This window comes from Carassius carassius, chromosome 25 (assembly GCF_963082965.1).
Source record: "Carassius carassius chromosome 25, fCarCar2.1, whole genome shotgun sequence".
Taxonomy (NCBI): domain Eukaryota; kingdom Metazoa; phylum Chordata; class Actinopteri; order Cypriniformes; family Cyprinidae; genus Carassius; species Carassius carassius.
Window position 1 is genome coordinate 18,262,737 of NC_081779.1, and position 17,565 is coordinate 18,280,301.

The 17,565-nt window shown below is 41.2% G+C and overlaps 1 protein-coding gene across 1 annotated transcript in view; it reads right to left on the minus strand.

Annotated features, from left to right (window-relative positions):
• The window catches only part of LOC132104329 (gamma-aminobutyric acid type B receptor subunit 2-like), a 206,935-nt gene that overhangs the window by 54,668 nt on the left and 134,702 nt on the right, over positions 1 to 17,565 (minus strand). The window contains exons 4-8 of the mRNA XM_059509730.1: positions 16,809 to 16,910; positions 12,768 to 12,833; positions 12,373 to 12,561; positions 9,714 to 9,956; positions 4,050 to 4,110 (exon numbers count right to left, since the gene is read on the minus strand). Of these exons, the coding sequence (XP_059365713.1) occupies positions 4,050 to 4,110; positions 9,714 to 9,956; positions 12,373 to 12,561; positions 12,768 to 12,833; positions 16,809 to 16,910 (661 nt within the window). The remainder of the gene's footprint in view (positions 1 to 4,049; positions 4,111 to 9,713; positions 9,957 to 12,372; positions 12,562 to 12,767; positions 12,834 to 16,808; positions 16,911 to 17,565) is intronic.

Here is a 17,565-nt window from a genome sequence, read left to right on the forward strand (position 1 = left end):
CTCGTGAAGTTAGATGTACTGTAGGGACTGCTGGGCGGGAGCAGCCCCCTCCGCGTACAAACAGAGCGTTGCCGCCCGTGTTCCCCGCTTCGGGACCAGAGTGTGAAGCAACGCTCTGGGTCAGCGACTTCCCAGCCTATTCCATACTTCAGGCTGGGAGGACCACGGCCAAGAAGTTATGACGCATTTCGGTCACGACTACAGAGGGCGGCCCCTACTGGGGTAGAGCGGTGTCCACCTCATTACACCTCAGGGCCCTCGGGAGGTGGGTCTGCCAACCCTGCCGTAGCGGAGTTGAGACGCTCGTCGTTCATTCGGGGGCCTCTTACACCAGAGGTCAGTCTCGAGAGACTGATTCCCTTAGTACATTAGTTAGCAGCGTGGAAACTACTGCCAAATGTATCTCAATGGGTCCTCCACACAATAGAAAGAGGCTATCGTCGGCCATCCACCGCCGACATTCAATGGGGTTACACCGACAGTAGTCGGCCCCCAGCAGGCTCTGGTGATGTAACAAGATGTGAATACCCTATTAAGGAAGGCGGCCATCGAGGTGGTCCCTCCTCTAGACAGGGAGTCCGGGTTTTACAGCTGGCATTTCATATTTCCAAAGAAGGATGGGGGGTTGAGTCCGATCTTAGACTTACGTCATCTAACCTCTCAGTAATATCACTGAAGTTCAAAATGCTCACTGTCAAACAGGTTGTAGCTCAAATCAGATCCGAGGACTGGTTTGTCACAATAGATCTCAAAGATACATACTTCCATAAATCCATCCTTCCACAACACAGGAAGTATCTGAGGTTCGCTTTCGGGGGCAAAGCCCACCAATATCGAGTACTTCCCTTCGTCCTTGCACTCTCACCTCGCACGTTCATGAAATGTGTAGATGCGGCTCTGGTTCCCCTCCGTATGCAGGGCATCCGCATTCTGAACTATATCGACGATTGATTGGTTTTAGCTCAATCAGAGCAGATGGCGGTTCGACATCGAGATGTCGTTCTCGCACATGTGGGGCAGCTGGGTTTGAGACTGAACGCCAAGAAGAGTGTACTTTCTCCAGTTCAGAGAACCACCTATCTAGGCGTAGTGTGGGATTCGACCACGATGCAGGCACGTATGTCTCCTGCTTGGATCGAGTCAATCCTTACCTCAGTCAAGAGAGTCAGAGAAGTCCAGTCACTCACTGTCAAGCAGTTTTAGAGACTGTTAGGGCTTATGGCAGCTGTGTCCAAAGTGATACCTTTTGGCCTCCTGCACATGAAACCCCTACAGTGGTGGCTCAAGACCAAGGGAATTTCCCAGAGGGGGATTCCATTATGAACTATCAAGGTCACGCGGCGATGCCTTCGTGCCTTAGACATGTGGAAGAAACCTTGGTTCTTGAATCAGGGCCCGGTGCTGGGAGTTCTTGGTCGCTGTGTAACGCTAGCGACAGACGCGTCCCTCACCGGTTGGGGTGCGGTCATGAGTGGCCACCCTGCCCGCGGTCTGTGGAGCGGTCGACATCTGACATGACATACCAGTTGTCTAGAGATGCTAGCTGTGCATCCAGCATTTAAATATTTCCTCCCAGACCTGAGAGGTCACCATGTGTTGGTGCGCACCGATAACACATTGGCGATCTCTTATATCAGTCACCAGAGAGATCTACATTCGCGCCCTTTGTACAAGCTGGCACACCAGATCCTTCTGTGGTCCCAGGACAAACTCCTCTCGTTCAGAAGGGGGTATATTCTTGGGAAATTGACTGTAGAAGCATGGTACAGACCAGGCTGAGGCTTCGTCTGTACGCCTTTCCCCCTATCGCTCTGCTCCTGGGAATTCTGGCGAGAGTACGCTGGGATGGGGTCCGTCTTCTATTAGTAGCCCTGTTCTGGCCGGGCCCAGTATGGCTCGCAGATCTGATCTCTCTCCTCGCTGGCTCTCCATGGGAGATTCCGATCAGGACAGATCTACTCTCTCAGGCGCAGGGCAAAATAATTAACCCTCGCCCGGAGTTGTGGAAGTTGTGGGTGTGGCCCCTGAGGGGGCACAGCTCATAGCTTCCGTTCTCTCAACCGAGGTTGTTGAGACCCTCCTCCAATCCAGAGCTCCTTCTACGAGGAAACTGTACGCCCTGAGGTTGAAACTCGTCTCCTCATGCTGCAGAGACTGCCAGCTTGACCCTGTTAACTGCCCAGTTGGTACAGTTCTGGAGTTTTACAAGCTAGGCTCTCTGCGGGGTGAACTCACTCCACCTTAAAGGTGTACGTGGCGGCCATAGCTGCTTACCACGTCCCTTTCAATGGTCAGTCAGTGGGTAGACACCCCCTAGTTACACGTTTCCTCCATGGTGCACTGAGGCTGAGACCTCCAGTACGGTCCCGTATTCCCCCGTGGGACTTGGTTGTGGTGTTAGAGGCTCTCTGTAAAGCTCCATTCGAGCCAATACAAGATATATCAGATAGACATCTGACCCTTAAGACTGCCGTGTTACTGGCTATTACTTCTCTAAAGAGAGTTGGAGACCTTTAGGCCCCCTTGGTGGCCCCTAACTACTTTGACTTTGCCCCTGGTATGGCCAAAGCATTCTTATACCCTTGAGCGGGTTATGTTCCTAAAGTTCCCTCTGTTACGCCACAGCATATAGTACTGCAGTCCTTCTGCCCTCCTCCCTTTCGGGAGCCAGACCAGGAGAAGCTAAATTGTATGTGTCCAGTGCGAGCACATCGTTCCCCAAAGCGCTTGACGCAGCTCGAGTTCCTGAAGAGGAACGTCTCTAGGTTACAAATGTAACCCTAGTTCCTTGAAGGAACGAGAAGCTGCGTCGCAGAGCCATACTCCAGGCACCCCTGCCGGCGCTTGCTTCCCTACTCGAAGCTGAAGTCAGCTGCGTGGCAGGTGCCTTTATAGCTTCCTGGTCGCTACGTCACCCCTCCCGTGACGTCACGCCCTTCCATTGAACAGATTGCACACAATATTCAGAGTTGATCTTGCCAAAGGCGTTTCCCCAAAGCTTGACACAGCGTCTCATTCCTTCAAGGAACTAGGGTTACATTCGTAACCTAGAGACGTTCTCTTTGACTCACTGGATGGCAACTACTGTAAGCTTATTCGCAAATGTTTTATGCAATATTCTAATATTCCAAGTTAAATTCGCAGCTTTCGATGGAAACCTTTCTTGTGAGAGTGAATGAATATATGACTGAACAAGAATTTGAATCCATGAGTAAAATAAATGACTTATGAGTATGAGTGAGTGAGTTAATGTGAATAAATAACGAGTGAGAAAGAGAGCGACTGAGACAATATTAGTGTGAATGAGAAAGACAGAAGACAGAAGGCACAGTGATAAAGTGAGAACTCCAAAGAAATAAGGAGCCCAAAGCAAGCCTGCGCTTTGAGCCAGCGTGAGTTGTGATTGTTCTCGGTGTAGAAGGAGACGCTCTCTAGTGCACTGCTGATAACAGTCTCCTTTCCTTTTTTACAATTTTTCGCTGACTGCCATTCGCCTTCATATTGACAGACAGTTCAATCACCCCTCAGCCAAACAGTCCTCCGATCCTGCGGCCTGCTTACAAATACAGTCTGAAGAGGTGATGTAACACACTATGGGGGGGAGCCTCTGTGCTGCAGCAGATAAGACTGAAGAGGGTGTGTAACGCTGGCCTGCGGCTGCTGTGGGGTGTGAGGGGGGAATCCCTGCTCCGAGATTAAATCCCACAAACTAGAGTAAAACTCCCCTGCCCTCAGGACACACACACACACACACACACACACACATACAAACACTGGATTAAGCACATCAAAGGGTTGAGAAGGGGAATTCTCTGACCCCATTAAGCACCGAAGCTGCCGCAGAGCATGCTGACTATCTATGTGATGTATGGCACAGTCTTCATGCGGAGATATTTTTCTCACATATTCTACAAAGTGACACTATCACAGAGTGAGATGTTCATTTAAGATGGGGGATGATCAACACTGGCTGAAGGACCAAAATTTGATCCAGCATTTCCTATAAAAAGGCTTGTTAATCATGAAAAATGACCATCTAATGGACTTACCTTGAAACTGGGTGAATTTTATGGTTCCCATACGTTCCCCGTTCCTGAACATCACCTGACCCTGCAGAAGCACACAACGAACAACCTTCACAAGAGCTGCTCATGTGTAAATAGACAGTTTGCAGAAATCTCGATTGCACAGTTGAGATGATTAACATCATGGCACATAATCTGAGTTGGAGGGATATATCTTACAAGGATTGATTTTCCATCTGTTTGCCATATCCTTCACTCTTGGCACAGCAACAAATTGGGAGTGTATAGTATGAGGTCTATCACAGTGCTTGTTTTTAAGGCCTTTTATTAGATTAAAGATCTGTGAATTGATCGCATTCTTGAGGCAAATACAATTAATTGTAGCACAATTGATTTGTTAAATTAATGGCGCACACAGTGGTAAGAAGTTGCCAGGTTGCGCCAGCTGAGGAGGACTGGGATGCTTTACTAGTAAGGTAAAGTCAAATAAAATAATATATATATATATATATAATATATATATTTTTTTTTTATTGTTGCAATTCGGCATATTATTTATCAGATATTTCTAAATAAAACATCTTGTATCAGTATAATATTATTTATGGTAATTCTTTACAATAAGGTTCATTTTCATTAACTAATGTGAACAAAGACACTGTAATAAATGTATTGTTCATCGTTTGTTCAATTTAGTTAATACATTTGCTAACATTAACTAATGGAACCTTATTGTAAAGTGTTACCAGCATTATTAATAAAAGAAAATAAATATAAAAAGGCTACTGTGAACTTGCAAGTTCTTTCTTGTGCCCTTGAAAGATAATCAGAACAATAAAAAGCATTATAGGAAACTTTGGATGAAATGCATCTTCTAAAGGGGAAGAAACCAATGAATATTAAGTACTTATAAATAATAAATCACTTCAACCAGTTACAAAACACAATCATTAACATACGAATTTCCTGCAAAATCATGAATTTAAATATGACGTGAAGCCTCATCAGATGTTGCATGGATATCTGATCAAAGCGAAGACAGGTATATAGCATTTTTACATAAATATTTTTTAAAAGCTCCATTACTGGATCAAAATATTATATATTTTGTTCATTATGTCTCAAAAAAAGAACATGTGCAAATGTGGTTTGCTGTGTGTCTGACCCTGAAGCTGCCTAATGAGCCATTTAAAAGGATTTGGGATCACTCGGCCCAATAAAATAACAGGAGAGAGGCATACTGCATTACCATGGCAATGATTAGAAGCCCATTAAAACCATGGAAGGCAACTCAGAAGCGATCGTATCTCAAAAATGTCTATCTTTGAAGTATAGAGCAGACTCTGATCCCACTGCAGTATGATTCTTTGTTTGTTCTGATGTGGGCGCTCTGGATAAATGATCGCCTTCACAAAACACATTAAAACTGCAATTCAGAATTATGTGTGTAAACAAAATATAATGTGAACGGCAGCACTCTGTCAGATGAAATTTACTGACTCGAAAGCCCTACCTGTGGAAATGTACATATCCTTCATAGTTTCCAAGACATCATTTTGATTTATATGCTATGCAGGATGTCATTTTTGTAACACTGTGGAGACAGCAAGTAGGAACATAGGTCATATTTTGTTGTTCAAGACTATAGCTTTCATTATTCATTTTGCAAAACAATTCCTTTTGTGTTTGACTGAAGAAATAAAGATGAACCGTCACTTTAAGACTCAAGATGTAACAGTAATTGGAGATTTTTTCTAAATCAATGTCTTCTCAGTTTCTTTTTTTAGACTGGTTTCATAACATTAGAACAGCTGAAAATAGACTGCATTGCACTGCAGGTGTAGGCTTATGGGTCAAACATGTTGATGAAAACCTTTTATCAGTGTGTGTGAGTGTGAGTCTGTGCAGAGGTGTGGACAGGCCAGGCAGGAGGCCTTATGGAGGTCATACAGGTGTGCAAGGCACCCTCAGGCTTGTAAAAGGAGTTGTGGGTGGAGGTGATGAAGGTGATGGAAGCAAATGATGATGTTGCTGTCGAACCAACCAAACAGACACTTATAATAGCAGACAGCAGCAAGCTGAACATATTCAGTGGTATCAACTGTCTACTGATGCTGCAATGACTCCATTCATTGGGATTTGTAAACTAGGGCTGTGCTTACACAGTCATATATATATATATATATGGTGGGAGGAGCTAATGACAGACACAGTGGGGGTGGCGTCAGGCCTTAATTAACAGAAAAAAAAAAACAGGGAATAAAAGAGTCCAAAGGGGAAATTGTCTAAAATAAACAGGGGATCTGGTATCCCCGTCGTGCTACAGGGTTTGTGAAGGACAGGTAGTGTTCAGGAAGGAAGGGTCCAGGTAAGGAACAGAGTCTGGCGGACGCACGCGCTCCCCTCTTAGGTCCGGGGCATGAGGGGCGGCGGCTTCTTCCACCGGCTGCATCCATCTCGTTGGCCGTGGTGCTTGAAAGGACTAGACGGCCCGGCATCCTGGCCCGTTGGCCGTGTAACGGGTGTGGTTCTCTTCTGGACCGCGGGTCCGGCAGCTCATGTCTCTGGCGGCACAGGAGTCCCTCTACGCACCCTTCCTGGACCCACGAGGACACCAGTGTGCATGCACGGGGCCAGTCTCCCGAGGAGAGGTGCGCTTGGCATTTAAACAGCGGCGGCGATGAGGCTCCATTTGCATCAGGTCTGCCTCATCACACGCCGCCAGCCCAGGTTATTTCAGTGCCCCTCCTCTCTCACGCACCCACTCCTGTCTGGAGCCTGGCAAAGGGTGGCTATTAAAGGACGAGGTGACGATGATAATTAGGGGGGAGGCAACCGACTCGCCACAATATATATATATATATATATATATATATATATATATATATATATATATAAATACAGTAGATGTTGACTACTAGTCAACAGTCAACATCTGCAGTGCAGTAGTCTATTTTCAACTTTTCGAATATTATTAAAATTGGATGAATATATTTTAGAAAACATTTTTCCTGTTTTTATTTAAATTTAAGCAGTCCAGGTCCTCTGAATAACTTGAAAAGTTACAAAAGTAAGTGGTAAAACTGCCAAGAAAAATGTTTAAGTTACAAAAACTGAAACATAATAAAAATTGTATATGGAAACGAGTAGGTGAAAGGATGGTTCATTGTCAAACGCGGAGAAGGATTCGTGATGGTCTCTGACTCCTTTGCTGGATCCAGAGTCTGTGACTTGCACAGTAAGTGTCAGCCTGAACCAAAAAGACTACCACTGCATTTTGAACTGGACACAAGCGTGAATGTAATGCTATACCTTCTGTACAAGTGCAACAGATTTTTGGGAACTTTGCAAGTTCTGAGAATAGCCTTACACCACTATTAGATTTTATATCTCCAAAAAGGCTTTGATTTTTTTTTGGACTACAATCTGTATGACTTGTACTTATAACATCTACGATTGAGGGCAGGGGGGAGGTTTTTGTTTCACTTATAATTGAACATTATGATTATTAATGTTTTCCTGTTTATTGAAAGCTAAATAATTTTTTTTTTATATATATACAGAGGAAGCTTTGTATATTTAAGAAATGCAATTCAAATTTCAGTTCTTTAAAAAAAAACACAAAAAAGGCTTTGATTTAGAAATTTAAATTACATTTTGATTTCCTTATTTCTCCTGTTGAGCATTTTTTGTATGCTTTAATTTCAAAGTATATTAAACTGTGTAAATTTCCATAAAAGCTGAACAAATTAGGTTTTCAACATTTTTGACCAATAGGGTTTCTTGATTGTTCTCAGAATCCTTACTTAGGATCCTTATACAAGAAAACAATGTGAAATCTGACCATTAAATTATTCATATGTATTAGGTATGTAAGATGTTTTTGAAAGAAGTCTCTTATGCTTATTAAGGCTTCATTTATGTGATAAAAAATTCAGTAAAGCAGTAATACTGTCAAACATTATTACAATTTAAGAGGTCTTTTTTATATATATACTTTAAAATATGACTTATTTCTTTGATGGTAAAGCTACATTTTCAGCAGCCATTATACTCCAGTCTTTAGTGTCACATAATCCTTCAGAAATTATTCTAGTATGCAGGTTTGCTTACTATTTATACTACTGACCCCAAACCTTTGAATGGAAAAGTATATTTGCTTCTAGAACGTACAATCAGAAAGTTGTGCTAACCCTCTCTTAACCAAATGAAAGCAGCACAGCACCACTCTTCACTTAAAATGATCCACAGAAACTTCTCTAAGATAATGTTTTACTTCCTGTGGCATGCTGGCACATGATCGATAGCTTTTCTCAGAGGACTCAAAGTCTGATAGAGAAGCTAGAAGAGCCCATTCTGTTGGAAAAAGACCCAGCCATCGTTACGAGACAAGCCAGATCCTTGTGGGACCACTATCTGTTGTAGTAAGGGACAAGTTTAAGGGACGATGTTCAAGACGATTCTCAGTTTTGACAGGAAGAAGTCCTATTTTATTTAAGAATCATGAATATTGGGAATCTGATCAGCCATTAAAACACCACTTATACTGTATGTAGTGATGCATGATATTAATGATGGTAAATATTGCAATGATATGGAGGATACTTGATAAATGGCCAACATAAAAACTCTATTTGTCTAAATAAAAAATTTTAAAATTAAAAATAAAAACAAGCATTTCAAAGGCTATAAGTGAATTTAGGCAACACAGCACACACATAACGTACAGTGAGAAAAATTATATTTATTTTGAGTAGGCTTAATCTGTTTAATTGCACATAAAATTAATATTGTTGGTCAGTAACCATTACTGTACTAATATATCTTCATCCTTTCTATAGAGAGGAAAAAGAATGACCACATGCTCTTGTTTGGCCTTCTGCTCATATTTCCACTGGTCTTTCCAGCAGTATTTTCCTTTTTTTATTTGTGTTTGTTTTTCCTTCCTCTCCATTAAGCTTCTACGCTGAAGTCTCACGGCACATGCATTGTTTGTTAGCAGACTGGGCAAACAGAAAACATACTCTGCTACACATGAGACATACAGTAACTGCTGGATAAAAGCTGAAGATGGAGGGCTGGAGGACATACTCTTCCAAAACCAAAATGCCCATTAACCCCTTTTCATTTCCCAAACCAAAAGCATTTACAGCAATATCGAAAAAATCTTCCCATTTCTGTTAGAGAGATAGTTCGCTTCAGCTTCACCAGGTTCCTTTATATTTGCTGACTTGCCTTCTTTTTGCGCTCTGTGATTCTCTCTTTTGGCAGCCTGCAGCAGTGTGTTCTCATAAACAAACACACATTCAGTAATGTCTGCAGATGGGACACTCCCTGCATACCAACTATCTCCCTACCTTTTATCTGGCTCTCATTCTGTCAGCTACATCACGTTTAACATTCCAAGCCTCCAATCACAAGTTGCATTCTCAAATATTTGCCCTCCCTCAGCCTCTCGCAGGCAGTTTGCAGCAATGAAAGTGGCCCTCTTTTGACTTTGAGATCACAATATGGCCTTTACAACATTTCAGCTGTAGGAAACTTCACTTGATGGCACAATCTAAAATGAAATCGTGAAAGCCCCAATAGTTTTTTCAGTGAAACATGTTACAGAATAGTAAACAGGTTGACCAGACACTGTATTTGGCCCCAAGAAGAGCTGTAGATCATCACTCAGTACTAACTTACCGTCACCCCAAAGAAGTTGGTTTCATTCATCACGTCCAGGACCATTTTGCCCACCTCGCGGTCGTCCACCGTGAAGTTGTGGTACATGTCGTGCCTGTCCTTGTGTCTTAGCAGCTCCATGACACGTGTGAGGGTCTTCGCAATCACCCAGATGCCATCGTAGGCAAAGCCGTGGAACTTGCTGGCCTCCACTCCTTTCTGCTCTCGCTCGCGGTTGTACTCCCTCTCGTACTCCTGTGGCGTCTGAAGACAGATAGATAAATTTTGGGTGATTGACAAAAAAAGGACCCCCAATAAAATACAAAGGAAAAATCTTTTAAAAATCAACTTTGAAACATGTTCTTAGAAATCTAATATTTGTATCCATGTTGGTTTCAAACATTTTTAAAACCATTCATACAGTCGTGGCCAAAAGTTTTGAGAATTACATAAATATTAGTTTTCACAAAGTTTGCTGCTAAACTGCTTTTAGATCTTTGTTTCAGTTGTTTCTGTGATGCACTGAAATATAATTACAAGCACTTCATACGTTTCAAAGGCTTTTATCGACAATTACATGACATTTATGCAAAGAGTCAGTATTTGCAGTGTTGGCCCTTCTTTTTCAGGACCTCTGCAATTCGACTGGGCATGCTCTCAATCAACTTCTGGGCCAAATCCTGACTGATAGCAACCCATTCTTTCATAATCACTTCTGGGAGTTTGTCAGAATTAGTGGGTTTTTGTTTGTCCACCCGCCTCTTGAGGATTGACCACAAGTTCTCAATGGGATTAAGATCTGGGGAGTTTCCAGGCCATGGACCCAAAATTTCAACATTCTGGTCCCCGAGCCACTTAGTTATCACTTTTGCCTTATGGCAGCGTGCTCCATCGTGCTGGAAAATGCATTGTTCTTCACCAAACTGTTGTTGGATTGTTGGAAGAAGTTGCTGTTGGAGGGTGTTTTGGTACCATTCTTTATTTATGGCTGTGTTTTTTGGGCAGAATTGTGAGTGAGCCCACTCCCTTGGATGAGAAGCCAACCCCACACATGAATGGTGTCAGGATGCTTTACTGTTGGCATGACACAGGACTGATGGTAGCGCTCACCTTTTTTTCTCCGGACAAGCCTTTTTCCAGATGCCCCAAACAATCGGAAAGGGGCTTAATCGGAGAATATGACTTTGCCCCAGTCCTCAGCAGTCCATTCACTATACTTTCTGCTGAAGATCAATCTGTCCCTGATGTTTTTTTTGGAGAGAAGTGGCTTCTTTGCTGCCCTTCTTGACACCAGGCCATCTTCCAAAAGTCTTGTCCTCACTGTGCGTGCAGATGCGCTCACACCTGCCTGCTGCCATTCCTGAGCAAGCTCTGCACTGGTGGCACTCCGATCCCGCAGCTGAATCCTCTTTAGGAGATGATCCTGGCGCTTGCTGGACTTTCTTGGATGCCCTGAAGCCTTCTTTACAAGAATTGAACCTCTTTCCTTGAAGTTCTTGATGATCCTATAAATTGTTGATTTAGGTGCAATCTTAGTAGCCACAATATCCTTGCCTGTGAAGCCATTTTTATGCAACGCAATGATGGCTGCACGCGTTTCTTTGCAGGTCACCATGGTTAACAATGGAAGAACAATGATTTCAAGCATCACCCTCCTTTTAACATGTCAAGTGTGCCATTCTAACCCAATCAGCCTGACATAATGATCTCCAGCCTTGTGCTCGTCAACATTCTCACCTGAGTTAACAAGACGATTACTGAAATGATCTCAGCAGGTCCTTTAATGACAGCAATGACATGCAGTGGAAAGGTTTTTTTGGGATTAAGTTAATTTTCATGGCAAAGAAGGACTATGGAATTTATCTGCTCACTCTTCATAACATTCTGGAGTATATGCAAATTGCTATCAGCAACTTTTCCAATTTCCAATATTTATGTAATTCTCAAAACTTTTGGCCATGACTGTACATAACATTGATTTCAATTACAAAAATGACAGTTATTGGTAAATATTCTCACCATGGTTGCATTAATTTGATCAGTAATACAATAAAAAAACAGTAATATTGTGAAATACTATTACAATTTAAAATAACAGTGCTCTATTCATATATATTTTGAACTGCAATTTATTCCTGTGATGCAAAGTTGAATTTTCTGCATAATTACTCCAGTCTTTAGTGTAACAAGATCCTTCAGAAAGCATTCTAATATGCTCAAGAAATCTTTCTTATTATTTTCAGTAATTAAAATGGTAGTTCATTTATTATACACTATATAAAACATCTATACTTTATAATGGTAATTTAATTTAAAACATTTATTTAATAAAATGCAGTGTAATTATCAAGTAAAAATGGGCATTTTGAATTATCAAAAATGTTTAGCAATTTTATGAAAATTTATTTTTTTAAATCTCATAATTATGATAATAAATATCAATAAGTTTGGTAAAGCAGCTAGACTAGTGCCAAATCAGTGCTAACCAACATAAACAAGCCTAGACAGTCTGGTCCAAGCAGGCCATTTCAACAGGGAAAGCTGAGAAATGCTGAGAGTAAGAATCTATTGAAACTGAAGTTCAGTAGGTGAAACTGCAATGCATCATTTTCTTTCCACATGCTGGAATTTGAAATGTAATTCATAACTCCTGAGATCCCACTGCATTGCAGACACTCACTCTTCCTGATATTCCTTTAATCTTTTTGGCACTGAGAGGCTCAAAGTCCACACTGATATAGCCCTCCATGGCTGTCAGCAGCTTCTTAGTGGTGCAGTTTGTGGAGTTCGCCTGTTCCCACCAGTTTCCCTGGTACCATCCTGGGATGATCCACTGGTACTTACTGCCATACATGTTCAGGTTGTAGGCCTGCACACACACAAGATCAGAGACTCAACCGACATCTCATTTCAACCAAAGGAAAAAAATAATACATTGACTGCAGTCTTTTCAGTGCTAAATATTTTTGCCACATGTATCTACAGAAATCTACAGGCCTTCTGCAGGAAGTCTGAAGCAAGTGGTAGAGCTGATGGTTGCAGAGACATGATTGCGCATGAAGCTTGCTAACTTACACAGCAGAAGACTTTAGAGGCCAGATTCTCATCAAACTGACCGATGATGATCCGAACATCATTATCCTATAGGCAGGGGTAGAGAACAAAGATAAACAGGTAGTAAATGGCTAAAGAGATTTGCACAAAACATATGTTGAAAGGTGGCTGAAGTAAAAGGTGCAGCTTTTCTCATGAAAAAAATATGTAAGTATCTTCCAAAAATGCAGCTAGGGTGTGTTGCTTTCATAGGTGAGACATGAAGTGTATTACAGAGAAACAGTATCAGCAGTGTGGACTGCTTCATATCCAGAGAAAAACAGAGATCTGCATCTGTAACCAGCATTCACACTGCATGTAGTCTGTAAATAATTCAGCCCACTTCAGCATTGTGTTTCCACCTTGTCCAGTTCTGCATCACTGAGAATCAATCCATCACTAGAACAAGATTTCTACACACAGGGCCTTCAAGACCATGAAGCCAAAACTGAACCCACGAAAAAGAAATAAAATCTCTGAACGCATCTGTCATGTGCTAAAGGCCATGCTAACACAATGAGACCTGCATATTTTTAGAGGTTATTAAGTATCCTTTTTCTCATTCTGCATATCAGGATGTATTAATATCCTTCCCCGCCCTCTTAACTATATTGCCCTTGATTCCAGCAAGTGGCAATGAAAATTTCAGGTGGAAGTCAGTCTTTTTTAAGGGGTGCCATGGCCCAATCCATCAAAAGATGTGTCACAGCTACCAGGATATTGAAATGCCCACCAGCGACTTAAAGAAATGATCTCTGAATCTAGTTTTTGCTTTTACCTCTTGGAATGTCATCCTCAAGCATGATGCTACAGGAAGACCATTTAACATGCACAGCTAATGAGTTGCTCAAGATGAAAACTATCATGTTCAAACAGGAGTGAAAATAATGACTCCAGTGGGTGGGATAGCGTTTTGTCGAGGGCTCTGAAAATAGTAGCATTTATAGGTAAGATCACAGCGGATGCATTAAATTTTATCCCAGGCCTGCTCTAAACTTGGGAACAATGACAAATGGCGTTTGCCATGGGGCTGCTTTCAAACGCTGTTTGAAAATGTATGTGTGGCCTGTGGTAAACGTTTTCATTGAGATGTTTCTCAGAGAATCTCATCTGCCACAATACCACCCTCTGCACTTCAGCAGTGCCAAAGAACATGCTGAGATATTGGAGCTATTGTGTGAAGTACTCCTGCTTCCCTTTTCAGGACCAACTGCTTGGGTCAGGCGCTTCTTGCTTCACAATCAGCAGCCGTTACAAACCCTGCTGCCTTTCCCGATGGCGTGGGCACTTAACCTGAATCCTTCCAGCTGTGTAAGTGGCTCCTCCAGCTGTCCTGGAGTCCTGGCAGACACAAGCTTCTTCCAGTCAGGCAAAATGGAGGCTGGATCCATTCCAAGCTGCCCCAGGACCATGGCTGTGAGACTTTCCCACATTTACACAGCGAATAGTAACCAAACTATACATTGGATGTGAGTTTCAAAAATGTCAACATTTTGTTTATATGGGTTTATAGAATGTAAAACTGGTGACTGTTGCCCAGGACTCTGTGCACAGCCATGTTAATGTGAAAAAATAATGTTGAATTTACAGACTCTAAGAGTTGCTGTCAACTGGTGAAAAATCTGACCATGCAAAATTTAAAGAAACAGTTCTTCGCTATTTGGGGCAAAAAAAAAGCAAAAATAAAGGTGGGAACAAACCTGGAAATTGCAAAGTATGAGAAGCAGTAGACAACATTGGAACAATGGCTATTCAGATCACAAACATACTCAAATTAATTGCCCATGGCATTTTTGCCACCTTATGTGTTTATGATAATGAATAAGAAAACTGTTTAGTATTCTCTTTAAGAGCCATCCAAAGCTAAAGCTGCAATGGTTAAACATGACATCACAAGTCATTAGCATATTTACATCTTTAAATATGATATATTGTATATTTGCATTGCATAAAAAATTAAAAAGGAACTGTCAAAGCATAATGTGACTGAACTGAAAACAAGGAATAGACTATATTTTCTGTTTTAAAAAATTACAAATTAATTTTAAACAAAATGATTTTGCATTACATAAAAACACAAATGAGATTTAGATTTTCGATATATTTTGGTCTTATTGCAGTACAAACATCATTAATATTAGACAAATTTACATGAGAAGCAGATGTGCATAAGATCTCATCTTTATTGAATATATATATATATATATATATATATATATATATATATATATATATATATATATATATATATATATATATTCAATAAAGATGAGATCTTTATATATATATATGTATATATATATATTAGGGGTGTAACGATAGGCGTATTCGTATCGAACCGTTCGGTACGAGGCTTTCGGTTCGGTACGCGGTACGCATTATGGACCGAACGGTTCGTTGGACTAATTAATTATATTTGGAAAATAAAAATAATTGTGAAATATAATGATATGCGTTTCAACAAGATAGCCCAATAACCCAAACGACGTAACAGGCAACGCCCCTGACACCCCCGAAGAAGAAAAAAACACCAACTTATATGTTTATGTTAGGCTACTCAGTCAGGCGCTCGCTCACTCAGCAATACAGGCTGAAGGCGCGTTGCAAAATGGCCAATGCGTTTAACAGGGAATTCAAAGTGCACCCAAACACCAGACCTCTTGGTTATTGGAGGATCTTCTATTTCTGGTCTGTTAAACGCATAAGCCATTTTGCAACGAGCCTTCAGCGCGTACTGAGTGAGCGAGCGCCTTACTCTGTAGTGCAGTGATCCTCACTATTTTTTTCACAAGAGCCACATTGGCAGAGCAAAATCAAAAGGCGAGCCACTTTTACGACAACATACTAAGTCACCTTTGCAAATGTGCATTTCTACATATAAATTGGACATCCCACAAAAAAGAAATAACACGGCCAATACATTTTCGTTTAAGAACAGATTTACTTTAATAGTGGGATGAGCGAAAGCTGGCATGCATGTCAAACAAAATGCCCCCCAAAGAAAAAAAAATCTCTATGTTTTCAGTGCTGATGCATTCATGTTACATTTAAGGGCACCTAAAAGCTGTCACAACGAACCGGCAAAATTAATGATTATGAATATGTAAAATATAGCAGAAGACATTTAATTTTTTTTTATGTCTGTCGGCTAGAAAGATGCTGACTCGTGATCTTCGCAGTAGTGAACGCGCCTGAGAGAAATGCACATTTCATACGGGAGGGAGAGCAGTCTGTTTTCTTTCGTTTTGAATTGTTTTGTTTAAAAGTAGACATTTCAAGCTTTATATATAGCCTATTTGTCGGGTCTGTGAGCCAAGTAGGCTATACGCTGAGTTTCGGTTCATTCATGAGACAAACTCCAGGTTCACACCGGCTCCTTCGTATCGTGGTTATCTATTTTCTATTTACTTCTTATTAAATCCAGACAATTGGTTGATGAAACCTTGATTAAAATTAAGATACAATTAATACAAAACGAAATCAAATTTAAAGACAGGCTTTGTGCTTTCTGTTTGAGGTCTCAGTGAAAGTTTTAAAACAGTCTTAGTGCCGCTGTCAGAGCGCTCACGTCCGTAACGGAGAACTGTCCCTTCCATAAGATTTTTTATTTTTTTTTATACATTTCTAAATAAATGCGACTTATAGTCCAGTGCGAGGCTAGGCCTATATGTTTTTTCTTCTTCATGGCGCATTTTTTGACTGAATAGCTCCATCATTGTTCAATGAAAAAAAAAAACATACTTTGTTAGTTTTAATAAATAAAACATTTTTATAAAAATCAAGGAAATTTATCTGCTCATTTTTTCTTTTTGCTGTATCTAAAACATACCGAACCGTACCGAACCGAACCGTGACACCAGTGTATTGTATCGAACCGAACCGTGAATTTTGTGAACCGTTACACCCCTAATATATATATATGTGTGTGTGTGTGTGTGTGTAAATGTCTATATAGACATGCATATTATGTGCATATCTGAGTGGGAGACTGTGCACTGTAAGCTTCCTTGTGAGCTCCCTTACCTTCAGCTTTTTCACATTCACACAAGGATCATTAGAGAAACTCTCAGTATCTGCAATCTGGATGTCTGCCTTCTCCAGCTCATTGGTCAAATCATTCCGCACCTGTCAGAGAGAGAGAGAGAATGAGTGAGAGAGGGAACTAGAAATGAAAGAGAACTGAATGAAAGCAGAGTTTGTGGATGGCAAACCACCAAGAAAAGTACCCAATCAAAGGGAGCACTCCCTTGCTCTGATACATGTCTCAATTCACTCTAATCTCATGCTGATCTGACGTTCCCCCTGCATCCCAATCAGCCTGGAGTCCCAATCAACTCTTTCCTCAAGAGGTCCCACTGGGCTTTGGATAAAACACGACTCCAACCAGCTCTGCTCCCCACAGACTTAATCCATCCTTGTCCATGGATGCTTTTGAAAAATGGACCAGTTCCTTGCAAATAAAGTCTCAACACCTCCCGCCCTCGACAAAGATTTATGGCATGAGAATCAAAGCATATACTATATTGAGCTCTGGTGTATTGTGTAATACAAAGCGTGTTCACAAAGGGATCTTTTCATACTCTCAAATCTATCACTCCAAAAATTCCTACCCATTGACAAGACATTTGGTTCACACATATCACCCAGAAATTCACTTGAACATGTGCCAAAATCTAAATAAGCTGTGCTGTTAAAGATCACAATTACAGTATGGTACAGGGTAAAACACTATCAGAGAAGCTTCATCTTTAAACTTTAAACTTAAAGTCTTTCAAATCAG